The following is a 27288-nucleotide window of genomic DNA, read 5'->3' on the forward strand; positions in this document are numbered from 1 at the left end:
ACAAAGAATTGTAAACATTTTGCACACTTGTCAGTCCTTTCTTTTAGGCAAAGTGCTCTTTTGGTGACAAATAAATTAACAGATACACACTAGAGTGAACTATTTCCAGACAATACAGAAAAAGTTTTGATTTGTTTTTTTCTTGTAAACATAAGTTTTACAAAAAATGAAAAAATCAATAAAAGTGTCTTGCAGGCCAACAATAGATACAAACCTGGGCAGCAAAGTGATATTGGAAATGCTTTGGGTGTTAAATAAAAATTTAACATTAATCTGTTTAAAGGTTATTTTATACATAATAAGTGACAAGGTTATATCCTTAATCATTTCTATCCCTGAAAAAAGAAATTAGGTATGATTTATTGGCAGTTGTGTCATTGAATGGGGTAACAAAGGCTGGAGTCCAAGAGTTGTTGGTGAATGAGCTACAAAATAGAAAGAAATTTGTGCATCAGTTTTGTAGGGTGATTAAAACTAATTTTAAAACAAAAACAATCCAAGGCAATGTGCATTCACGGCTCATTATAGCTGAGGGCACCAAGCTACACTTAATCCACCCACCTCAGCAGAAGCATTAAGTTATTCAACATCGCATATTATTAAATGAGAATCTAGGAACAGTTCACCCCCCCAGATCTTTATTTTTGGCCACAAGCTTTTACCACTTGAATGTCCTCCATCCAAACCCCATTCACTGCACTTGACCTTGCAGCTAGAAAGACTCATGAGTTTGTCTGCTGAGATGTTGCCATCTTTCATACAAAGGGGGCTATATATAAGACGACCTCCCAAATTCTCATTTATGAATGCTTAACTGCCTCTTCTCTAAACATACATCAAAACACATTTGACTCACGCAAAACAAGTCATTCATGCGAGCACACCCAATTTTGATGCTAGTGTAAGTAAATGATTACAATAATACAGGCTCTGATTTTATTTATTTTATTTTATTTTATTTTTACCCAAAACTTAAAAGGAGGATTCTACTCTCAGCAAAGGGGCTACATTGCTTCAAACACAACCTCTTCTGAGAGCAACTAGGAAAGCTGGGCAAAATTTTAAAGATCTGCCTGAAGGCACAGGAAAGCGACCAAGGCATCGACTTGCAGAGGAAGAGAGAAATAAAATAAGCTATTTTCCCCAAGTTAGTGACAATTTTAAAATAAATGATTGAGAGACTGAGAAGTTGAGCAGAATTTTCAGGAAAGACTTTGGGTGGTAGAAAACAAATATGAAAAAAAGTCAGAGACCCACTGAAGAAAAGTCCTAGTTAAAAACAACAGAAACAAAATAAAACAAAACACAGGTTTTGTTTTAGATCTCAACAGGCTAAATCCAAGTTATAAACCCAGAAATACATCATTCCTCCTTAGGACTGATGCCTGAGTGAATTAAGTTGAACTTTCCTAGGCTAGCTCTTGCCAAAGGCAAAACTAAATTTTCTCTGGTAGAAATTATTACCTAGAGCCTCAAATTATTTCTAGTGTTTTACACCCAACATCTGAAGTGCAATAAAAAAATAACAAGGCAAATAAGAAGACATATCTGGATTGAAAACAAAGAGGAAAAAAGTAGAACAGACCCAAAAAAACTCCACATATTGAAGTTACCAGACATGGACATTATTATAACTAATATAACAATAATTTTATTAAGGAACAAAATGAAAAAAATAGATTATTTCAGAATAGAAGTAGAAACTATAATAAAAGAATGAAATAGAAATTCTAAAACTGAAGGTATAACCAATATTAAGATCTCAATGGACTAGTTCCACATTACATTAAATAAAGAGTGAATTAGTGAACTGGAAGATAAGTCAGAAGAAAATATCTAGATTGAAGCATGGAAGGTCAACAGGTTGGAAAATATAAAAAGTTTTCATAAGGGTAGAAACATTATTTTAAGAGACAAAAGCTGAGACTTTTTCATAATGAAGTACATCAAACAACATATTAAAGAAGCATATCTAGGCATATTATAATAATGAAACTGAAAACCAAACATAAAAAGAAATGCTGAGGAAAAAAAAGATAATATTACCAAGATGGTAGTTTCCTACAATAGAGTATATCAAAATCTCAATTGTTTTCCTTTCTGGGGTAGAAATTGACAATCTGGTAAAATTTATGGAAATATAAAGGGTCAAGAATATGCAACACAAACTTGAATAACAATGAAATAAGAAGACTTGTATTACTGGATATCAAGAATTACAGGCCTAGCATAATTAAAACAATTAAGTATTAATATGAAAATAAATAGACTAATAAAACTGATATACATTATGTGGACACTTGATTTATATCAAATGTGGTGCTACAAAGCAGCTGGGAAATTAGAATTTTCATCAGTATAAAAATAAGCTTTGTTTCCTATCTCACATCACGTACAAAATTCAATTCCAGATGGACTGTAAATCTCAGTGTCAAAGATAGAATAAAGATTCTAGAGGATAACATTGGAGGAATATCATCATTATTTCTGAGTAAGAACAATTTCTTGATCAGGTGACAATAAAGCACTTCCTGTGAAGGGAAAAACTGGTGAAACAAACTACATTAAAATTAGGAATTGGTGCTCAACAGAACATAAGCTTAACAGAGTAGAAAAAAGCAAGCCACTGAATAAGAGGAAATATTTGCAAGACATATAATCATCAAAAAAACTTTATATGCAGAATATAGCAGGAACAAAAACAAATTTAAAAAAACAAATAATCCAATAGATCAATAGGCAAATCACATAAATAGGCTCTTTATACACATACAAAATATACAGATGCCCAATGAAAAAAAAATGCTCAGTTCCATCAGTCACTGAGGGAAAAGCAATAAAAATCATGAGATAGTTCTGCACAACCATCAGATTGGCTAAAATTAAAAAGATACACCCTACCAAGTGTTAGCGAAAATGAGGAGCACCTTGAACTCTCATATACTATTGGTCCAAGTGTAAACTGCTTCAACCTTATTAGAAATTGTTTGGCAGAATCAACTAAATTTGAATATATGTATAGCTTATGATCCTATGTTCTACTCCCAGGTACATACCAAATAGAACTGTCAATCAATGTGCATCAAAAGGCATGTACAATAAATCCATAGCAGCATATTCATAAAAGCCCAAATTGGAAATAGCACAAATGTCTATCAACAACAGAGTAGATAAATTGTGGTATATTTCTACCAGAGAATTCTCTATAACAAGGAAAACAAACAAATCGCTGGTTCTTACAACGATACCAATGAATCTCACAAACAGTGTAGTTGAAAGAAGTACAACACACAGGAATACATTCTGTGCGGTTCAATTTCTATAAAGCTCACAAAAAGGCAAAACTAAAGCTTGATTGTAGAAGTCAAGGTAATGTCATTTTGGAGGAAAAGGACAACGATTGGGATGGGACATAGACAGGCTTCTTGGGTGTTAATTATGTAATACTACTTCATCTGGGGAATATGTACATGTTTATTTCATTAATTTATCAAGTTGTGGACATATGTCTGCACTTTGCTATATATATGGGTTCTTTTCCAATAAAGTTTCTTTAACAAAACTAAGGAAACTCCAATCTAAAAATTTGAGTGTGAATACTTTCTCTGACCATAGGAAAATAAATTATTTAAATAAATATCAGGTGAAAACAAACAAACAAAAACCTTTCCTAAGTAGAAATCAAGCACGAAGAGTCATTATTAGTATTTGTATTTTAGCGGTATAGTGAGTGTTAATCTTGTCCCTTAAAATTTAGTCACAGAAATAAGAATGTTTGGGTAGTTTTTCTCTCTACTTAATATTTTTCAGCTACTACTGAGGTAATATTTCAAAATGTGAGTTTCATCAATAATCTAACATTAGAAGTTGTCAGTTATTGATTGCTTGGGAGCCAGTTGTTAGATGTTCGGATACCTACCATCCATGTAACTGTGCAGCGCAGTTAACATGGTCCCGTCTTGGGGCACGTAGGCAGAATAAGTCATTTCTTCTAACATGGGCGGAGACAGCCGGGAGGGCGGGACAGCCGTGACTGGGGCGGAGGAGGAGTGGTTAGGGCTGACGTGTTTCTTGTGGCGCGCTCTACAATTCTGAAACCATACCTGAGGGAGAAAAGCAATGTAGCAGCTATGTCACGTATCAGCTCTGAGTACATTACAACTCAGTTTAAAAAGGGATGCAACCTCTGCCCCTGGCCGGTTGGCTCCATGGTAGAGCGTCTGCCAGGTGTGTAGAAGGCTCAGGTTTGATTCCGAGGTCAGGGCACGCAGGAGAAGCCATCATCTGCTTCTCTACCCCTCCCCCTCCAATTTTTTTTTCTCTCTCTCTCTCTCTCTCTGTCTCTCTTCCCCTCCCCTCACAAGTTGGCCCAGGGCACTGAAGATGGCTCCAAGGCCACCTCAGGCATTGGAATATCTCTGTTGCTGAGCAACGGAAGCAGCAACCCCCCCCCCCCCATGCACAGAAAATCAGCCCTAGATGGGGGTGGCTGAGTCCATCCGGTTGGGGCACATGTGGGAGTCTGTCTCTCCACTTCTCTGCCTCTCACGTGATAAAAAAAAAAATAATAAAAAGGGATGTAACTTCAATTACTCTCCCATAGAAGCACTGTATAAATCTAAATACGTTTTTGAAAAGTTCTGTAGACAGAAGAGAAAGACTTTTGCACAACTATCAATGGTCATTTTCTTCACTCATATAATAACTCTTTGAAGATTTACTGAAAAGCCAATTCTATACTAAATCAGCATATTCCAGAATAAAAATGGGCTGAGGGCCCAAAAATTCCAGAAAAAGTTTCTGTGGTTTTACTACCAGCATTTGGGGCAAAAAGAGAAACAGAAGAAAAAAAAAAGCCTTTTAATCTGAACTTCAAACAAACAAACAAAAACTACTAAATGTGTTCTTAAACATCTTCTGGACTTATTTCAAGTCTATTTTCAAATGACTAAAATGCCTCCTGAGAATTTAAAGCTTTTGACAAACTCCTTGATTCCGTTATTCCAGGCACATTAGAACATGCTAGCTTCCATTTTTCCAAGTGAAGACACAGCCTATTCCCTAAAAAGCCTGTTAAGGTCAGGCTAATCATCATCATCATCATCATCAACTAGTAATATTTAAGTAGAATAAAATACAGACACAACCACTGGTGAAACAGTTCACAAAAAGTCAAGAGCTAAGTACCCTGTTGTCCACTCTTTCCCAGCAATAAAGGAAGCAAATTCAGGGCAAGGGCAGTGTGACATCCAGGTAGCTGAGTAAGGTCTGAGTAAGGGCACTCTGACTGCCCAGAGTGCTTTCAGCAATAAGCTGGCCTGTGTTTGAACTCCCTGCCATTAGATAAAACTTCACTACAGAGTGTTATGCTATTAAACATTATAGCATTTATGTGCCATCACGACAAACACTTCTGTCACAAGGAGAAAGAGAAGTGGGGGGGGGGGATAAAATCTTAAAGGAAACTAAGAAAATTTGGGGTTTGGGCCAGGGAAAGGTTGGGCCATAAGTCTCTGCTCTGGGCTGGCAAAGGGAATTGGGGCTAAATGATGTGGAAAAGAAGGAAGCTGCAAAAAGATTTACATGAAAAAATTGGCTGTTTGCTAAGACACAATCTGCCCTTGGGACTCAAAAATAAAGGGTTCACAAAGTATAAACTCTAGGGCTTAAAACTAAAGAAATACAAATGAATAGCATAACAGGGTGTGCAACCCTGAGCAGGTGGCTGAAAGAGAGTACCCAAGGAATGTTTCAGGAACAAGACAGGCACATATCAAAGAAAAGGAGTGGGAAATCACAGCCTTCCCCCTCATCTCCTAGGGTGTTAGTCAGCCACTTAGGTACCTGTATAGAGACCATGCCTAAAGCCTCCAGTCACGTTCTCTCCACAGGCTCCTTAACAACAGGTGCCAGTACAGCCATCCACCCCACTGAGGACACACACTCATTCTCCAACTTATCAAAGGGAACTGCTGCCCCGTCTTTTCCTGGACAGTGCCCAGAAGACATACACCCCAGAACACATATAACCTAATACACATGACACTGTGGTTCCCAGAGTTTCTTCAATGTATGTTTTATCTCCAATAGAGTATATATTGGATGGAATCTCCTCAATTGTTTAGAAAAAAAATCCCAGCCTTTGAAAATAAATTTTAAAAAGGCATGACATAAACTGCAGAATAACTACCTTAATGCTTATTCAAACAGTTCCTTGGAAAGATGATCCACAGCAGAGAGAGGTTTGCAAACACATAATTTCATGTAATGTGCACAGCAAGATATAACGGAGGCTACTAGACTTCAGGAAATAATTTCGGACATGAGGGATACCCACCTTCAGAATTCAAATATAAGTCCTTCTAACTCTCATCATGGGCTTCATAATTTTCTCCTTCTGCTTTGCTAATCTCTAACAAGAGTTGAAATTTCTTTTTGAGCAATATGCTTAAAAATTATTTTTTAGTTCTATATGTATTGTAAACTACATAAGCTAGAAGCAGGCCATGTAAACATTCTGCAGAACATAAGACTAATGCATAAATGAATCTCTTTGAAAACCCCAAAGAATCCAATATAAGAGTTTAGTATATTAAAAAGATGGATTTTTTTAATTATTGGGAAAGTATGGCACAATACTGACTTAAGAAATCTGGGTAATCATTTGGGAGAAAAAAAGAAATCTCTACCTCCCATGTAAAAGAAAGTCAATTCCAGATAAAGTATAGGTGTAAATAAGTGGAATCAGAATATTTAAGAAACAAAAGCCAAATTGATAATACTCTACAAATAGGAAAAACAAAAACCCCCAAAGCTATAAGAAAAAGATATTGAGAGGTTTGAAAACTATATAAATGTACAAAAAGTTCTATGTGGGGGAAAAATGAAAATTGATGAACTATGAAAAGTGAACATGATCAGTAGAAATCAATAAAAGATGGCAAGAAAATAACACAAAGAAAAGTGGGCTAAAACAAGTTTAAAAATGACAAACTAAGCAACTATGTTAAAGTTCATTGATATTAAATATAAGTATAAACAATGAGATTTTTCTGACTATTAGACTGGAAAGAATGTTAAAGAATGACAGTAATTAGAATTTGTGTGGGTTGGGGAATAGGAACTTTCATAAGTAACTCCTGGCAGAATAAATTGCTATGAGCTTTCTGGAAGGTGATTTTTCTGCTATCAGTTAAAAGCCCTAAAAATGTTTTATCTTTTGACTCAACAATCTTACTTCTATAAATTTATCCTATCAAAATGACTGAACAAGTCTGCAAGGATATATACTATGCTGTTCATTGAAGTATTTATATGTTAATAAAAAATGGAAATAAATTCTTCTGTGTTCAATATGTGCTGCAATAAAATTCATGTAACTCTCAATATGAAAAGGTATTTTCACTACATTGACTGAAAGAAATAATACTGTTTAACCTTTATCTGTAGGGCACACAACTCATAATTCAGCTCTCAGAAAGGGTATGTGAACAGTGATTATATCTAGATGCCAAATGTTAAAAATAAAATCATTCATCTTTATTCTATTGTTTTAATACAATGTGAACCTGCTCTGTTACTAATGACCCTCTAAGTAGACTTTGGCTAGAAAAGATGAAATTGTCATTGTATCAGACCATTGTTTTTACCTAATCTTTGCATATAACCCAGTTTGCATATTAGAATCAAGGCCTAGTAATTAAAATTCTTTAACTTTTCTAAAATGCTAGGAAGTAGGCTGAGCAAACAGATCATGATTACTATTTGAGATCACAGTAATTAACTTCAAAATACTGTGAAGGTCTATATATTTAAATTACATATATACATGCATATATACACAAATATATAAGGTGGGGCAAAAGTAAGCTTATAGTTGTGAGTATGCAAAAGAGAGTTTATTCTTATAATATTTTGGGGGGTATATTTCCAAAGTCAGAAGCAGGGAGGCAGTCAGACAGACTCCTGCATGTGCCCAACCAGGATCCACCCAGCATGCCCATCAGGGGGTGATGCTCTGCCCATGTGGGGCATTGCTCTGTTGCAGCTGGAGCCATTCTAGCACTTGAGGAGGTGGCCATGGAGCCATCCTCAGCGGCTGGGCCAACTTTGCTCCAATGGAGCCCTGGCTGTGGGAAGGGAAGAGACAGACAGAGAGGAAAGAGAGGGGGAGGGGTGGAGAAGCAGATGGGTGCTTCTTCTGTGTGTCCTGGTCAGGAATCGAACCCAGGACTTCCACATGCCGGGCCAATGCTCTACTGCTGAGCCAACCAGCCAGGACTATTCTTATATTATTATTTACTAATTATTGCATTATTTTCCATATGAACAACTGTAAACCTACTTTTCCCCCACCCTGTGCTTATATATACATATTTATTTGCATGCTAGTACTCCTTCCTTTGTCATCTTATCAAAAATATTTAAATTCAATTCTCACATATTAAAACCCCTATCCAACAATATATACTCTAATTTCTAGTGTGTGGAAACCAGTTAATTTGCTCATAATGCTGGTGACTAAAATACCTGGAAATTACATGAGAAATCTCTGTCTCAAATAATTAGAATAAATCCCAGAAAACTTTTCATTTTCCTTGGCTTCCAACTTCAAAATAATCTAAAACATGGTAGCCATAAATCTGAAAGCTACTGCAGAATATAGTCTCAGGGTAAAAGGGGCCCTCAGCCCACTGTGTCTAATGACCTCAACAAAGGAAGCTTCCAGGCATAGGAAACTCACTACATCCAATAGTAGCCTATGCCAATTTTGCAGGCTTTCCTCCTGAGAAAGTTCTACATCAGGAGTGAGAACGACCTTTTCCTGAATTCCCTTGCAGAAACCTGATTCTGCTTGCATTAATTCCTTAAATCTTTTCTGAACTTTGAATGTTCATTAAAATTATTTTCCATTTCCCTGATCTCTCTATACGAACTTGACATAGTTGACCACTTCCGCCTTGAACCCACTTCCCTCCTTTACCTCCATGATGCTTATATACCAGCAGAGGCAGATCAAGGTCGGTTGAGGCCCCGGGCGCAGAAGAAAATATTAGGCTTCTTACATGAGAAAAAAGTGTCAAGTTGGGATTTTGCAGGGTCCTTCAGAAGTTGGGGCCCAGGGCATGCGCCCACCGTTAAATCTGCTTCTGTACACCAGACTCACTCATTCATTCTAGCTGTTACTAGGTGCCACTCAAACAGCACCTCCTAGCCTGCTCTCTCCCTAAAATCCATTCTTCACATTTTACTGTCTATAATCTACTTCTAAAGGGTCTTACCTAAGTTCATAGCATTAGATGTTTTTGCTTGAGTTCCGTTTATCCTTGAAAATCCCTGTTTACATGCCCAATGGCACCATCATTGCATAATTAGCAGAGAGAAAAGGGAATTCAAGTCCCTCCTATCAAACAAATGAGTTTTCTTTTGACCTTAATATTCCTGGTAACAGCACCTTTTCCAAGAATACTTTGACTTTACATTTAAGAATCATCTTTGGCTTCTTTCTGCTTCCCTATTACAGTGGTACCTTGAGATACGAATTTAATTTGTTCTGTAACCAAGTTCATAAGTCAGTCAACACATAGATCAAACTGCCAATACTGGACCCGTGCGCCAATGTGTCAACTAGCAGCAGCTTCCCGAATCACGACTCGTATCTGGGAATTTCACTTGGATCTCGAATAAAAATACGGACTGATTCGCAGCTCATATCTTAAAAAATTCATATGTTGGTCTGTTCGTATCTCAAGATACCACTGTACACTGTCTGGTCCTGTTCTTAACTCTCTAGCATCCATCACCTGCCATCAGTGTACAGTCAATAAATGTTTCTTGTTGAATTCTAGGCCACTACACCAGCTAAGCTCCTTTTTAAAAAAAGTTACTGCTTTCCTGGACATTCTAACTAATCTGTCTATCTCTATCTAGCCTCTCCCAACTCTAATTCTTCCCATGTACTGTCACCAACCTTTTCTTCCTAAAAATCACCTATCATGGCTTTCTTCAGCTCAGGAAAGAACTCGGCGTCTACAAGACTCTCCAGGCTCAGCTCCAGCAATTTCTCCTTCCACAATCTGCAAACACAGATCTTATATTCCAATAAATCTTCTCAAACTCATCCTTCCCTAGTTTTGTTCACTACTCCTTCTACCTGGATCTTTAACAAAGGCCATCCACACCCCCTGCACACATACACACTCACACACACAATCATAGAATGATAGAAAAAATACTGAGCTCAGAAGCAGACCTAGCACGGAACCCCAGTTGTTTTTAGGCTGAGGATGTTAGGATTGCTATGAGCACTGAATGAAGTAACTTGTGCACGGAAGTCATTTAACAAATGGTAGCCCCATCCAAGCAGGCTAATTATCAGATTGAAAAAAAATTGATTCAAAGTGTGAAGAGAGGTAAAATGAGGAGCTAATGCTTTGACATTTTTTTCACTAAACACTGCACACTAATAAACACCTACAATAGAAAGTTTAGTATCTCTTTATTAACATTTAAAACAATCACCTGTATCACACGTCTGCTCAAGCCTGTCCTTTCTGCCAGTTTTTGAAGGGTCTGTGCATCTGGGTTGTTGTCCTGAGCAAATTGTGCTTGCATAACCTGTTGTTTAGAAAATGTAAGCAGTAAGTAGATAAAAATCATCAACCTTATGCATTTTGATGATGGGAGAGAAAAACATGTACACAAAAAAAAGGAACATTTATATTTCATTACTTGAAAATAATTATGAGGAAGGATGTATATGTGAAAAGAATGCACATTCTATAAATTTAAACACAAATTGCTATGCAGAGATCTTTCAAAAAATAATGTTTCAACACAAAAACTTGTCTCTCAACTATGCTGTTTAAAATAAGCTTACCTTTTCTTTTTTTTCCGTTCTTGGAACCCACAAATGAAATATATAAATAGTGTCTATTTACTGCTTTTTCATTTTTGTTAAAAAGTACTAGCATTAGAAAAATTTTGAAAATATCAATACAAAAATTATATCACAATTATTTCCACCTTCTACTGAGCTAAACAGGTTCAAGGCCCCTACTACAATTTTATAGTCTGCAAATAGTAGGTAAAACAACAAATATATTCCACTTAATTATAACCATTTCATCATTAATCGTTTAAGCACTTGCTCTATGTAAAGGAATATCTAAGATCTTAAAAGGAAAACACCCATCAACTCAATAAATAAGAATTTCTCAAGATCTAAATATCTATATGTTGAAAAAGTCTCCAGGTGATTCTGAAGTGAATCTTTGGACTGGAACCACTGTGCTAAGTACTATGAGATAGTGACACATGAAAAAACTCTCCCTGATCTCAACTTCCAGGGAGAAAGAGACAGACATGCCAATAACTACTAACAGTATGAGGTTAAGAGCAGTGGTGGGATTCAAATAATTTAAGAACTGGTTCTCTGCCCTAATGACTATTTTAAGTATCAAAAAAATGATATACTGAAAGGTAGTTTATTATTTCATGCATTTAATAGTTAAATAGATATACACAAAACTAGATTGTTATAAGAAAGAGTTTTATAATATCAATGAAAAAATATTAAATAATACCTGACAAAAAACAATAAAAACTGTTAAGATATGTCTATATGGCTTCTTGATTGGCATCCTCCCTTGCAATTTTTTTCACCTAAGGATGGAATGAACATTACTACAGGCACTTAGAATATACCGCTGCACAAATGAATGTTAAAAAAGAGTAAGGAATGGAAATTTGTGATTTCCACATTGGGCAGCTGCCCAGGCATACCTCTTAGAGAGAACCCTGATTACAAGTGCCATTTTATATACAAAGAACTCATAAAACTCAACAACAAACAAACAAACAATCCAATAAAAAAATGGGAAGAGGATATGAATAGACACTTCTCCCAGGAAGAAATACAAATGGCCAACAGATATATGAAAAGATGCTCATCTTCTTTAGCTATTAGAGAAATGCAAATCAAAACGGCAATGAGATACCACCTCACACCTGTTCGATTAGCTGTTATTAGCAAGTCAGGTAATAGCAAATGTTGGAGAGGCTGTGGAGAAAAAGGAACCCTCATACACTGTTGGTGGGAATGTAAAGTAGTACAACCATTATGGAAGAAAGTATGGTGGTTCCTCAAAAAACTGAAAATAGAACTACCTTATGACCCAGCAATCCCTCTACTGGGTATATATCCCCAAAACTCAGAAACATTGATACGTAAAGACACATGCAGCCCCATGTTTATTGCAGCATTGTTCACAGTGGCCAGGACATGGAAACAACCAAAAAGCCCATCAATAGATGACTGGATAAAGAAGATGTGGCACATATACACTATGGAATACTACTCAGCCATAAGAAATGATGACATCGGAACATTTACAGCAAAATGGTGGGATCTTGATAACATGATACGAAGCGAAATAAGTAAATCAGAAAAAAACAGGAACTGTATTATTCCATACGTAGGTGGGACATAATAGTGAAACTAAGAGACATTGATAAGAGTGTGGTGGTTACGGGGGGGAGGGGGGAATGGGAGAGGGATAGGGGGTGGGAGGGGCACAAAGAAAACAAGATAGAAGGTGACAGAGGACAATCTGACTTTGGGTGGTGGGTATGCAACATAATTGAAAGAGAAGATAACCTGGACTTGTTATCTTTGAATATATGTATCCTGATTTATTGATGTCACCCCATTAAAAAATAAAATTTAAAAAAACAACAAAAAAAACAAACAAAAAAAAAACAAAAAAAACAAAAAAACAAACAAACAAACAAAAAAAACAAGTGCCATTTTAACAACCGCTTTGCTGAACTCATCAAAAAATTAGGTATTAGTTCTGCCGAACTGGTATGAACCAGCTGAATCCCACCACTAGTTAAAAGAGAAGAGTGGAAAGCATTTGAAATCTTGCTTCCTGGCATATGTTGTCAGTTTGGCTCAAATAAAAATTTTATAAAAACTCTTAAATATGAGAGAAAGAGAGAGAGAGAGAGAGAGAGAGAGAGAGAGAAGGTGGACAGAAGGAGGGAATAACCAGAATAAAGTCATAAGCTAAGGGCTTTTGGATTCTTTCAGATAAAGCTAACCAAGGGAGTCTGACCAGGCGGTGGCGCAGTGGATAGAGTGTCAAACTGGGATGTGGAGGACCCAGGTTTGAAACCCTGAGGTCGCCAGTTTGAGCAAGGGTCACCAGCTTGAGCCCAAGGTCACTGACTTGAGCAAGGGGTCACTCGGTCTGCTGTAGTCCCATGTCCAGGTACATATGAGAAAGCAATCAATGAACAACTAAGGAGCCACAACAAAGAATTGATGCTTCTCATCTGTCTCCCTTCCTGTCAGCCTGTCCCTGTCTGTCCCTCTCTCTGTCTCTGTCACAAAAAAAGAAAAGAAAAAGCTAACCATGGGAATCAAGTGGGATATTTGTATTAGTTAAAAGTCAATCAACTGAGGAAAGTACTATAAAATATAAAGAAAGTATTATTATAAAAAATAGGAGAGGGAATCTGGTGTCCAACATGATTGTGCATGTCCATGAGCACGGGTCTGGGTCTGGGTCTGGGTCTGGGTCTGGGTCTGGGCCTGGGATGGGGATAGGGTATCAACTTCACTAAAACTCTGCAGGCCTCCACACCATTTGCAACAGGCAATATTAATGACATTCTCCATCCACTAGGATCCTCCTATAATACTCTCTTTGCCACTGCACTTTTCACAGTATAGCTAAATAATTTATTGGCAAGGCTAGGTGTCCCAAGGAGATAGTTAGACTTTTAAGGGCAAAGGGAATGTCTTCTTCATATTCTTCATATCCTCCTTCTTGTCAACAGTGTTTGTGCATAAGGGATTGTGACAGAATGAACCTTGACAATGTGAGGAAAAACTGAAGATAATGTGATGAAAAGGATGAACGTTGTTCTGACAAATCTTAAGATTTACAAATTATATAAATATTTTCTCCCATTTAAGTTTTCTCTGATTAGTGACTCTTCTAGAATAGAGTATTTCTGGCTCCCTGTGCAACTCTGCTCACAGGCACTGTAAACAGCATGTGTATTTTTGCTTTAAGGAATTGAGCAAAGAAGGACCAAAAAAAAAAAAAAAAGACAGAATAAACTTGTGGACATGGACAACAGTGCGGTGATTGCCAGGGGGCTGAAGAGAATGGGGACAGTATGGGGGGTAAGTGGTGATGGACGAGGGCTTGACATGGGGGTGAACACACAATACAGTGGACAGAGATGGGTTGTAGACTCATGCACCTGAAACCTGTATAATTTGTTAACCAGTATCACCTTAATAAATTCAATTAAAAATTAATTAATTTTAAAAATGGGTAGAACCAGCCTAAAAGCCTATAATCTCACTTAGTTCACTTCATTCTTCCTTTCCTACTTCAAATGTGTTATTTCCGATGCAAATGCAGTTGTGTTTATAGGAGTCTGAGCTTGTAAATCCCAAAAGAGAAAAAAGAATGAAAAAATTAATAGTCTTCGTTTTTTAATTTTGAAGGAGGAAAGCATTTGCTTTCAAAGCCACTACTGATAATTTACAGAATGAAAACAGCATGCTTTTCTCAAATGCATTTTAAATTCACAGGTTTAATAACGAAACCAAATTACATTTAATAAAGCAATTTCTCTTCAAGGGATAAAGCAAAATTTAAATCAACATTGATGGTTTAAGATTGAATTATGCTAAAGGAAAGGTAAACTGTACTTAGCAGTGTTTAGTCTCTCTCTCTCTCTCTCTCTCTCTCTCACACACACACACACACAAATCTTCTTAATTTTGACTTAATTTTATTATTCTCTAGTCACTAATAATGCCAAAATCCACCCTACTCTTTTTTTGAGCTCTTTTACCATGATCAAGGAGTAAGCATCTAGAGACATTTATCATTTTACGGCCAGAAATGTCAGGATTCTGCATAGTAACATCTGACCAACTCTATGTGGAAGTAGATTAAAGAGGATTCTAACCTTATTATATTTAACATTAATAAACATTGAGCGACTACATCTAACTATAATAAGTAAACCATAATATTGGCTGAAACTTCTCAAATATCATTTCTACAAATAAGACAATATTTGAAATATTTATGTCAACACAAAACAATATTTTATTTCATAAGTCTGAAACTATTTTTTCTCCCCATAAGCTTCTAAAGAAGCATTTTGGAAAATTATTTTGTTTATTCTTCTCATTTTAACTCTACTCTGTTTAAAGCAGGTACTTCATGAATAGTTTTGACCTACTGATATTTTATTATTTTATGGCAAGGTAGGACAATTTAACAATGAAAGTACATCACCTGATTTATTAGAGGTTCTAACAAAATATAATCATCCAAGTTGTTAAGAAGAAATTTACAGCTATCCCAGATTCCTAAATTATAAAGAACCGCTTGAGGACAAGAATTGTGTCTTATTTGTTTCAATCATCCCTGACATAGATAGGTGCTAATACATATTGAATAAATGAGTACATGCTTTGAAAGCATATTATTTCTGCTTTTAATTTTCACAACTTATGATTCTGATACAAAATTTTTAAAAACATGATTCACATCACATTTTCATATAAATCATAATTAAATAGTTTGTGCACATTTGCAATTAAAACTATAAGGCTATCTACAAGATTCAGAATCACACTCTTTTGTTTTAGCTGCTGCTGCTGCTGCTAGTGAAATTTTATTAGGCACCAACTCACCCTTGTGCCTTGGTATCCTTGGAGGCCAATCAGAATGAAAAGACCAGAGGTTTGGGAACAGGGTCCAAATCTACTCTCTGCCATCCCCTCAGCGATCTGCCCCGAGGAAAGTTCCTGCACCTCTCGGATGAGGCTCCCTACATCAAGGATTTGTAAGAGTTCAAGGAGATAATGTAGAGAAAATGCCTGTCATAGGACTTGGCACACTAAGTCCTCCACAAATAGTATTTCCCTTTTTTAAAATTAGTATTTATCTTCCTATATGAGATTGCCTATATACCTGAAGTGGTTTCATATTTTCATAACTGTAATTGTAATAATAAATTTATATATCAAATAAGAGTTATCAGTATTATAATTAAAACTATAAACAGCCCTATGAAAATAGCCAGTTTTAAAAACGGAACATACTTATATTAGAGATTCTAGTTTTTTGCACACCTTGATTTTTTCTCACAAACCTTTCAGCTACCACACATAGTGCTGCCAGTTCTCCCACAGGTGTGCATATTTCTGACTTAGGGCTTTGTGTGATCATTGCAACCCAGAGAGGCACTCAGAAAAGCAAGGTTCAAACAGCGATGTTATCTCTCCTTTATTACTTACTGACCATATTATCTATGCCTAAGAAATTCAAAACCATCATTTGAAAATTTTTCAGATTGGCTTTAGATTTTAATACCGGATTCCTTTCCAATACCATTAAGTTACCTTGAAATATTTGTGTCACATCAAGTGGTTATTTTTTTAACTTTTATTGAATTTATTGGGGTGACATTGTATATAAAATTATACAGGTCTCAGGTGTACATTCCATATATTAATAATATATCATCTGTATATTTGTGTGTTCACCACCCTAAGTCAAGTTTCCTTCCATTACCACATCAAGGTTTTTTCTTTTTTCTTTTTTTTAGAGTTTATTTCTTGATTTTAGAGAGAGGGAGGGGGAAGGGAAGGCAGAGAGAGAAGGGGGAGAAAGTAAGGGGAAGAGTGGGAAGCATCAACTCATAGTAGTTGCTTCTCATATGTGCCTTAAGGGACAAGCCCAGGATTTCCAACTGGAGACCTCCGCATTCCAGGTTGACACCTTATCCAATGTGCCACCACAGGTCAGGCCACATCATGGTTTCTTTCTCAAAATAAAATTCTCTCCTTGAAAACACTGTATTGTTTTCATTTTAAATACTGGAAAGTCTTAGAATATTACATGTGATTTTTCAAAAATTACTTTCACTCATTTGTTAATATTGTATAAATGTCATTTCAAATCTGAGCTAAGATGAATACAATGTGTCAAGCACAGTAGGTAGGTGCTCAATAAATGTTACTTTACCTTAACATAAAATACCTCAGCCATATTAATCTTTTAGAGAACATGACTTTTTTTAAAGCAAGGAGCAATTATTTAATAATTTGCTTAACAATTTACATAACTCAAATCTATGACAATTATATTTAGGGCAACTAAACTGAAAATAATCCTTCCCTTTTTCAGGGGACATAATCCTACTCAGAAAATGTATAATCTTGTCCATTAAAAGACTCCTTGAAAAGACTAATACATTAGTGTCCCATAGACTCACATGTTGAGTCCCAAAATATTTTTTCTTCTATTGCAATTATATGTAGCAATGTAAATGCCTAGGTTACATTGATTTATCAGGAATTCAGGACAGACTAATATTTCTTTTCCACTTGGATGTCAATGCCAACACACCAGCTTGAATGACTGGTTTGTGCATATCATTAACTCTGGGAATATTAATAAATATTTTAGGGAAAAAGTGTATTTTCATACATTCACCAAGTTATTTTTCACAAAAAGCATAGGCTAGCCTTTTTAGAAACATACAAATTATTTTAGACAGCATAAATATTGTTTGTTTTGTGGCAGAGAAAGGCTTCAAAAATCATCAATTCATTGTCACGTCTACCTGGAGCTGATCTGCCGTAAAGCTGGTCCGAGCCCTTTTTGCTGGTTTTGGATGATTAACATCTTGCTCTGTGAGGAGGGCGCCTTCAACACTAATCCCATTACCTACATTTAAAAAACACACCACACATGTTGGTAACAAAGATGAGTTCATCAGTCATACAATAATAGCATTTTTGCATCTCTTGGCTTGGAGTGAAACTGTATACATCTTCCAGATTGCAAAACCCCTTGAGTTAAGTTTTTCAACACACTAGAGATATACTGTAAAAACAACATTCAATTTGTAGGCTTGAATATTTAGTCACAAGAGCAAAAAGTTAGAGGGAAATATCTAAGCTCATCCTTAGGAGGGCAAAGACAGGGTAACGACTAGTCAACAAAAGCAAAACAGAATCTTAAACTCAAGGCTGTTGAGACTATGGCACAAAGCTAATACACATGTCATGGCTTATCCTGTAAACATACAGATGGAGACCATCACTAACATTAAAGTGCTTAATGAGTTTTACCACAATTATACTGCACAAAATAATACATAAAAATGACCTTAAAGAAAAATTGTTTTCATTCCTGTATTCACGGTTCCAAAAGACTCAAAAGTATTTTAAGTATATAGTTACCATTTTCCACTTCTCTTTTTAAATTATCCAGCATGCAGTCATAATGCACTCTGCAGAGGACTTTCTCTTCCACCAAAGCAAACTCCTCTCCCGTGGAAAGTTGCCTTTTGCAAGAAAAGCAGGCAAAGCACGCCAAGTGATAGACATTGCCCTTGGCCCTCCGGACCCAGTCAGTAGAATGGATGTGCCTCCCACAACGAGAGCAGCGAGTTCCATACCTTCTACATAAATAGAAGGGTAGGAGGTGAAGATTTTAATGCTTGGTGAGGTATTCATCAATTTGAGATTAAACTAATGCATTATACTACTCATGGGATTAAGCTAAGTATTTAAATCTTTTGAAAATAAAACATGAATCAATTATTTTTCTTAAAATCTGTATGGTAGCCCTGGCTGGGTAGCTCAGTTGGTTAGAGCATCGTCCCAATATGCCAAGGTTGCAGTTTGATCCCCCGGACAGGGCACATACAAGAATCAACCAATAAATGTGTAAATAAGTGGAACAATAAACCAATGTTTCTCTCTATATATACATATACATACATACATACATACATACATAATTTAAAAAGTCAGTATGGTAAACAATCAAGATGAGATATGGTCATAATTAAAACCTATTTATAAAACAAAAACTTCTCATTTTTACTTTAAAAAAATATTGGATATTTTATCTTTTAAAATAGATGAACTATGAGTTTCTATATCTTGTAACAAATATCAGTGCATTTTAAATTACCTGGAAACCCAAGATACAATACAAATACACACACACAAACACACACCATGCACCCACGCACTTTGGATTGAAATCTAAAAGCACAAAAACATACCAATGAACATACATTAATTTCTTAAAACCAAGTTAAAAAAAAAAGTTGAGATAATTTGAAAATGCTTTAAATATCATTTTTAAAAAAAGTTACAACATCTAAACATTTGAAATTGAATTATCAAAGAATGAGGAGAACAGAAATTGTTCATCCTGGGAAGAATGAGAGGAAGGAAAACTCAGAAATATTTTCTTTGGTGAATAAACTATATATTGCAATGCTAACCATGGGAAGAGGGGAAATATTACCTAAAACTTCCAGACACATCTGAACATTAAATGTAGGTTAATATTAACAAAATGCCAGGTGCAAATATTTCTTTTTTTCTCTCAGTCCAAGGGACTGGATACTCTTTGTCATGTCTCTCGCAGTCGGAGTCATGGCTTGGCATATCACATCAAACTAGGTAAGTTTATGTCTGTGTCTATTCACTAGTATATCTTTAGAGGTATTGCTATTTTAAAAAAAATAATAATCTGAAAAACTGAATCCTAAAATACATTTTAGAATATAATAAAATATAAAGTATAAAAATGTCCTGAAGAACTAGACCTTCAATAAGCCTCTAAAACAAAATCTTTCAAAAGTCTTTAGATTACCATAGAAAATCAAGATTAGCATATCCTAAGTGAAAGACAAGGCAAATTACTACTATTTTTGGGAAATAGAGAGTGTACCTGATGAGAAATATATATTTTTGGTAATTATAAATTCTGTGGCTTTATAAAATAAAGGACTCTGGATTTCATGCAGTGCTTTAAATTACCTAGCAATTTATTCAAATCAACCATTAAACTCCCTGAAATCAGTTTTTGAAATTGAGTATAAACAACATAATTAGTATTACAAATTTCATTATACAGTATTAACTTCCTAATTTAACAATAAACATTCTTCTTCATTTGGAAATGCAAATAAAGAAAAAATATGGTAATTTTTAAAAGTTATACTTAAGGATGATTTCAATTCTAGACAGCTATCCATTAAGAACTGAATTATATCCTAGAAGAAACTATAAATTTAAATAATTACAAAAAGATCACAGAGAGAAAATGTTACATTTAATATCTTAAGAAAATATATATAATCTCACAAAATAAAAGTCAAAGAACAAACAAAAGAAACATTTTAGGCAGAATAATTAGATTTGGTGTATTCCTAATACTGGAATAGTCAATTCTGATTAATTTGGTTCATCACAGTCTCCAAACTGCTTGCATTTTATAGGTGCATAATTAGGGATAATTCTGTAGTAAACAGGCAGAAGTTTAAACAAAACCTTGATATTCCCCCCCATAATTATTTCATTTTATCACTCCCCCAAACACAGGCCTTTGTCACAATAAGTCATCTTGTATTTCATACTTTATACCTATGCACAGCACAAAAGTTTCCTTATTTTTAATACCTAAAATTTTTACTGGCCAAAAGTGGAAATAATTATTTAAAATTAGGGTTTTTTTTATCCTGAATTTTAAAACATATAAACATGCTTAGTTTATTTGTTTTTGTACACATTATACCTCAAAAATATAAAGCTTTCTCATTTTAAAATCTATATATTTATAAGAAAAACTGGGCTTCAATAAATAAAACTGGACAAAAAAGCCTATTTATAAAATTCTCTTTGTGTAATAATTTCTTGGGATATCTATTTACTAAAAAAAAAATAAATAAATAAGTCACAGTATACCTGAAATAATCAAGTTTGCAGAAAATGTCTTTGTCTTTAATATAACAGCTGGTGTGCCTTCCTAGGGAGGTTCTGCAGACACTGCAGGAGAGACAGCGAACATGCCAGCACAGGTCATTCACCTATGGAGGAGAACGGCCGGTGAGAAGTCACTGATACTTAAAAGGATTTTCACTGGTTTTGTATATTAGACAATTTTAAATGAAACTTCTATGAACACAGGGAAAATTCTTGGACACTTTAAAGTCATATAACTGGTTCATTTTTTCTTTTACCAAATACTTCCTACCACGAAACATGTTAGCTAAAGAAGTCAAACCACATATCTTTCCAATGTACTTTTTTTGGGAGGAGATCAAATTATTATAAACTGTGCACTGGTTAAAAGGAGAAAGACAATGGAAAAGAGGTTTTTATAGATAAATCCTTACCCTTGTTAAGAAGTCAAGCAATCTGCTTACGAAACAGAAATGTTAAGTTCGATTTAAATGTTGATATGGCAGAAACCCTGGCTCCCTTTTAACATTAAATACTAGAACCAAGAAGTCAAGTATTGCTAACCCTACTTAATGATTTGGTTACCAGAGGGAAAATTAATCTAATTATAAGTAGTTCTAAAAAGGCACCCAAGCATTGTTTGCCATTTATACTTCAAGAAGTGAAGCAGAAAATGGTGATTTAATAATTCACAGCACTTCTTATAACTCCTTATATTTTCAAAGTAGGAACATGAAATATTATTAGTTCAGGGATCAAATCATAATTACCCTCACCATAAACTGTCACCATCATACTATAAGCACCACAATTTAGCCTTCAAGAATAAACATGTGTATTGGATTGAACTTCCCTGTAATGCAGGCTCCTAAAGCTTGCTCTTGTAAAATGAACATGAGAACTAGATTTATGCTTAGTTAAATTTCATATAAAAGAACAGTAGTGCTGCAAAAACAAAAGTTATACCCTACAAACAGATCAAATGTCTAAAACAGGAATTGAGTAATTTGGAAAAATGGGAGATTGTGAAATATACCTTTTGCTACACTACTGCATAATAAAGATTACTGTCCAAAGATTCTATCAGATTAGTACTACTGTTCATAAACTATAAAAGGTACCTCAAAGCTGATAAAAGAATTTCACTCTCTTCTAATTATAATTATGTGCCTCTTTCTAGAGCATTAATGAGAGCATCATTTTGGTTAAATTTTTAAAGTTTTAAGTTTTGGTTTTGCTATAAAAGACATACACATTTACTGTACAAGGAAAATAGCAAAGAATAAAAAATATTAACAATTGTGAATACTGTCCTGAAAATAAAGATAACTTTCTCTTCTAGTTTTTTCTAAAATGATCCCAAATAAACATTAAAGATTAGAAGTATGAATTTCCTTTTACAATCCACTGTTCAAGGTCTTCTTCTGCATTTAGATCTTATCCAGCCTCTTTTATAAATGTTGTTGTTGTTAAAGCAAAGGTAGATTCAGGCTTCAGGGCAGAGTTATGGCCACGCTCTAAATCTCTCAAGTCAGACCTAAGGCCTGATTTTCCTCTTTCCTCAAAGTTTACTTAAAAAAATTTTTTTTAATCTTTTATTTCTTTTCCAGGGAGAAAAGTAAGGTGAAAAGAGAACATTATGGAGAATACAAACCTTCCCTGATGGTCAGTATTGAACCATGGTTTGCTTACATACATATATATATGTATGTAAGACCAAGCCAGAAAATCCACCCGAACAGCAGGGCACTGAAGTGTTTGATGGTGCAACAGATGAATCTACCTCCTCTTGTATTTTTTTGTTCTAATCTATTTTAGTCGTCTCACAATATGATATTTTTCTATTTTAAACAATTTACATCCTCCAATATTCTACCAGGCCTAACAATTATTTCTTACCAGTAATTTGAATTAAATTCAAACCTATTTGGATGAATAAGAACTTAAAAGGAAAGAAAAGTTAAGAATTTAGTTTTTATATAATCATATATAGTATTGAACTTTGGTTATAGCTAATATACTAATGTGTACAAGGACAGAATAAGACTACTTAGAAGACTCATTGGGAGGACTCCAGTCCTATTACAATGGAAAGCTTAGATATCTTAGATATTTCATGTAGTACAAATATATAGTAATTCAAGAAGGGGCAAAAGTAGATTTACAGTTGCCTATATGGAAAGTAATATAATAAGAAGTAATAATACAAGGATAAACTGTTTCACATACTCACAACTGTAACCTTACTTTTGCACCACCCTATATATAAACATATTTTTAACATACAAAAGATAAATGCTAGAAACTGCTGTATTTTAGAGGGTGTGTTGAGTCACTCTGTAATATACTTTTTCTATATCTTCTCTGCTATGAAGTGTTAAAACCTTTGTAGAACTGTTTAGAAACATTCTTAAACATTATACTGATTTTTGAGAGGGCTCGTTGAAAATAAGAAGCCAGTTTTGATCCAAAAGATGATTCTGAAATATTCAAAAAGGCTCAGGTCTAAAAACACTGAAAGGGGAATCTTAAGAATACAGCCATGTCAATTTGTCAGCTTTAAGAATTAACCACCAATAAAGATTAAGTAAGTCACTTTTTAATGTTTTCACTAAAACTTCTGTTACTGGTTTATCTGGCCTGTATTTATAGGGCATCATTTCCACTTTATAGATGATGCAGATTTGTACATTGAGATAAAAATTTCAAAAACTCCAGTAACTTGCTTTTTGAACTCGTACCCTCCATAATTAATTCTGTTTTGAAAAACTGGGGGTGGGGGGCTGGTGGAGAGGGAGTAGAAAGTGAACTGGTTTGCTACTAATTCAGTTAGGAGATATCATTACTTTAAATAGTGGTTTTAAAGAGCTATTGAAGTTGAAGACCCATAGCATTAGGATTAAGACACATGGGACCATGATCCTGCAGGCAATGACAGGAATAACCGTGGCCTGCCAGAATTTATACTCCAAAACTCCTCCACAATATTTTAAGAAAAGTAAAATAAATTAAGACAGACAGTCTACTCTCAAACCTCCATGTGAAGTCCTTCCATCGGAGTCTTTTTTTTCTTCCTAACTTTACATCAATTCCCATACTCTCCCCTTCCCCGCCCCGTCAAGCACTGAAGATAACATTAAAACCACCACCAAAAGTACTGGATGGCCTTGAAGTAGTAAACCTTAACGAGAGGAAATGGTTTGTATTTAAATGCTCCTAGGAACTTCTACTTTGGAAAAGCCACAGGTAATTTTAAATAAATACAAAACAACGTAAAAAAAAAAATGTCCAGAAAAGAGCTTTTACGGCACTTTAGGGTGATTCTCACCAAAGGAGACACCGGGAAGGGGAATCAGTCAACTAGACTTAGAACTCTCAGAAGGAGGCCGGCGTGTGGGTGTTACTGGGGGTGGCGAGACCCCACGTAACCCGGGGCTCGGTAGAACCAGTCATGCAGGGCCCCCTCTCAGACTGGGTGAAATGGTTTCCCCATTCCCGCTCCTTGTTGGTGGCTGACTCCGCTACATCCACCCAGGTATCGGCACTTCCAGATCAGGATGGGTCACACACGAACTGTTCAGGAACAACTCGGGAAATTCTACGATTTCTTCCCCCACTATCTGCAACCCCAGGAGTTGCCCTTTCAGTGGGCCGTTTTGCTTTGAAAGCCTAAACCTTAAGCGAGAACTTAAATGGAAAAGGGGGGGGGGGACGAACTTCTCTCCCTCCCCGGCGCTCTGAGGGGAGCCGCCCCCCTGGACCTCGCGGCGTGCCTACCTTCAGGAGGTACTTGTCCACGATCTCCAGGCCGCAGCTGTTGCACACACACTTTCCAGGGGGACAGACAGAGCCCGAGGCCATGGACTGAGGCGAGGACGACGGGGACAGAGGGGCCGAGGAGGAGCACGAGTCCTCGTCCCCCGCGCCCTCGGGGCTCACCTGCAGGAAGCAGCGGGGCTCCGTCGCCGCGGGTTCTAGACCCCTCCTCCCCTCCTCCACCCAGGGTTCCCGGGGGCTCCCCCGCCGCCTCCCTCCCTTTCTCCAGCGGCCCCCCCACTTCCTGCCCTCACCCCAAGTCCAGAGTCCAAGCTCCAGCCACTGCCCGTTGGGACTGCGACCCCCGACCCCCAGGAGCCGGGGCGCCTTTAAACCCTGCCCCGCTCGCCGTGCCGGCTCGGCTCTGCACCCCGTCCCTCCCCGCCCCGGTCCCCGAGGGCCCGCTGGGCCCGGGAAGGAGCGCGAGACAGCGGCCCTTCCTCCGGGGCCGCCTCCCCACCGGGGCCGGCCGTGCCAGCACCTGCGTCCCTCCCCACTCACCAGTCCCTCTTCCCCAGCGCCTCTCCGAGCTCTCCCAGCCGCCAGGGCTGCCGTCCGCCCGCACTCTTCCGACATGGGCCCCCGGCGCTGCGGGGTGGAGGAAACAGACGAGAAGTTCAGAGCCAGCCCGCGCGGCCCCGAGCGTCGGCCCCTCCGCACGCGGGCGGACTAATGAAGGCCCTCGCGCGCCCGCGGCGCGTGCAGCGCTCAGGGCTCCCGGGCCCACGCGCCGGGGGCCGCGGCGGCGCAGACCCAGCGCGCTGCCAGGCCGAGGGCTCGCGGGACGCGCTGCCGGGCTCTCGGGGCTCCGGCTCCGCGGCTTTCACCCGTGCGTGTACGTTCTCTGCCCCCCTGCCGGGGGTAACAAGTTAATAACAATCATCCCGGCACAAAGCATGTTCTTTCTAGATGTCAATCAAGACGGTGCCGGGATCACCGGGCTCAAGGGGGTGCACGAGGGGGAAGAGGCAGGGTGGGAGAGAAGAAAAGAGGGTTGAGGAGGGGAGGGGGAAGAAACTTGATTTCTTTAATAACCTCAATTAAAAGAGCAAGACATATTTTTAAAGGGAGCTTTTTGAATTGGACAGCCCGAAAGGTGAAGAGGTTTAATAGGATACTTGAAAGCTAATTACTGCGGGATTTAAGAAGCCTGGTGCTTGTTCCGATGACAATTTGAATGAAAATGCTTCAGATTAAACCAAACCAGCGGCTCTTTCGTAAACTTGCAGCAATTAGAGCTGCGAGTGATTTACACTCGTTTCTTTAAGGTGTAAATTGCCACTTATTGCTCAATAAGTCAACATTTGAGCTACTAAAGGATTATTTTTAACCAGCGCAAAAAGCGTATCGAATAATGGAAAATATCCAGCTGAATTTAATTTGTGCCATTAAAAAAAAAAAAAAATACCTCACCCAACCTCGGTCAAAATGTTTTAAAGCAACAACGCGCATTACTCAAGTGTTTCCAAGCCCTTGCTGGAGTTTTGTTCCTAAACGGAAACGCAGCCTCTGGGCGTTGTCTGCCCCGGTTTTCGAAACCTCTAGCGCGGTGCTGGGAGAGCACGCCCGGGCGGCCCGCTCCCCTGCGTTTCAGACTTTGCGCACCCCCCCCCCCCCCCAGCAGCCGCCGCGAGACCGAGTCCGAAGCCGGTGTTGCCCGGGCCTCTGCCGGACCCGCGGGAACGCTCCCCGCGCACGGAGGCCGCGTCCTCGCCGGCACAAAGGGAGTTGCGGCGTTTGAGCCCCGCGTCCTCGGGCGCTCCCGCCGCCGTCGGAGCCAGACACACTCGGCGGTGCCGGTGCAGGTCCTGTGAGGCTCTCACACAGGCTCCGGTGGATTTTCAATTTTAAATTACGAGACCCCCGCGGGTCCTGCCTCCAGAGGGAGGGAAGAGCTCGTCAGCTGTCCCCATTTTCTGGACAAACGGTGTGACTCGCGTACCCCGGGGTTTGCTTCTTCTGAAATTTTAAGTAAATGAACGCTCCGGGCTTCCCTGGGGTCCTCCGAAGCCTTCCGGAAGCCGCGGGACTTTCGGTTTTCGCGGCAGGCCGGGGGCGCGGGTGGCGCAGCAGCCGGAGCGCGCCTCGGGGTCCGCCCGCGGCGGGGCGCTGGGCTCCGCGCCCGGGGCCGGGGCCGCCCGGCAGCCTTCCGGGCCGCCCGACTCTCTCTCCCCGACCGCCCCGATCGCCTCGGCAAAGAGAACAAAAGTACGACTCACATGTGCCCGAGAGCGCCTTAGGCTCGAAGCTTCGTCTCCCAAATTACAGTCTCCGAATCCATGCCTCAGGTTAAGTGAGCTTGTGGGGAGGGGAGGCAATGATTACTAACGCTACTACGTAACAAGGAAAAAAAAAAATTGCCAGGTCTGAAGATGAGGCCGTTACAGGTAATTTCTGAGCCTCGTTTAGGAGCCCAAACAGCTCGCGTTTCAGAGGAACTGCGGTTCAGCGGGCTGGCCCGGCGTCGGCTCGCTCACCTTCTCAGGGGGAACCGCCCGCTCCGGCACGTCCTTGTCTTCCAGTTTACACACAAACATCTGATCGCTTTTCCAATACATGTCCCTGCGAGGGCTGCCTATCTCATACCAGCTGCAGAGGGTCAGAGGCTGTCCGTGCCCGCCGGTCCCCCTCCCCCGTCCCACTGCACCAATAAAAGC

At 38.1% G+C, this 27288-nt stretch overlaps 1 protein-coding gene across 1 annotated transcript; it reads right to left on the reverse strand.

Moving 5' to 3' along the window:
* On the reverse strand, positions 1–27176 carry LHX8 (LIM homeobox 8). The gene is made up of 10 exons (XM_066264973.1): positions 27109–27176; positions 26851–26929; positions 25133–25219; positions 24593–24754; positions 20819–20940; positions 18293–18513; positions 17671–17774; positions 10522–10617; positions 3920–4103; positions 1–425 (listed from the first exon to the last, which is right to left on the reverse strand). Exons 3-10 carry the CDS (start codon positions 25205–25207, stop codon positions 349–351), a joined length of 1041 nt encoding a protein of 346 aa, XP_066121070.1. The 5' UTR covers positions 25208–25219; positions 26851–26929; positions 27109–27176; the 3' UTR covers positions 1–348.
* Positions 27177–27288: the final 112 nt, after the last annotated feature.

This window comes from Saccopteryx bilineata, chromosome 3 (assembly GCF_036850765.1).
Source record: "Saccopteryx bilineata isolate mSacBil1 chromosome 3, mSacBil1_pri_phased_curated, whole genome shotgun sequence".
Taxonomy (NCBI): Eukaryota; Metazoa; Chordata; class Mammalia; order Chiroptera; family Emballonuridae; genus Saccopteryx; species Saccopteryx bilineata.

Coding starts and splice junctions, on each gene's coding strand:
- LHX8 (XM_066264973.1), bottom strand. CDS start 25,207: ATGTCGGAAGAGTGCGGGCGGACGGCAGCCCTGGCGGCTGGGAGAGCT. Junction 20,941..24,592: donor TGGACAAGTACCTCCTGAAG/GTAGGCACGCCG, acceptor TCTCCTCCATAG/GTGAATGACCTGTGCTGGCA. Junction 10,618..17,670: donor TTACGGCAGATCAGCTCCAG/GTAGACGTGACA, acceptor TCTAAACAACAG/GTTATGCAAGCACAATTTGC.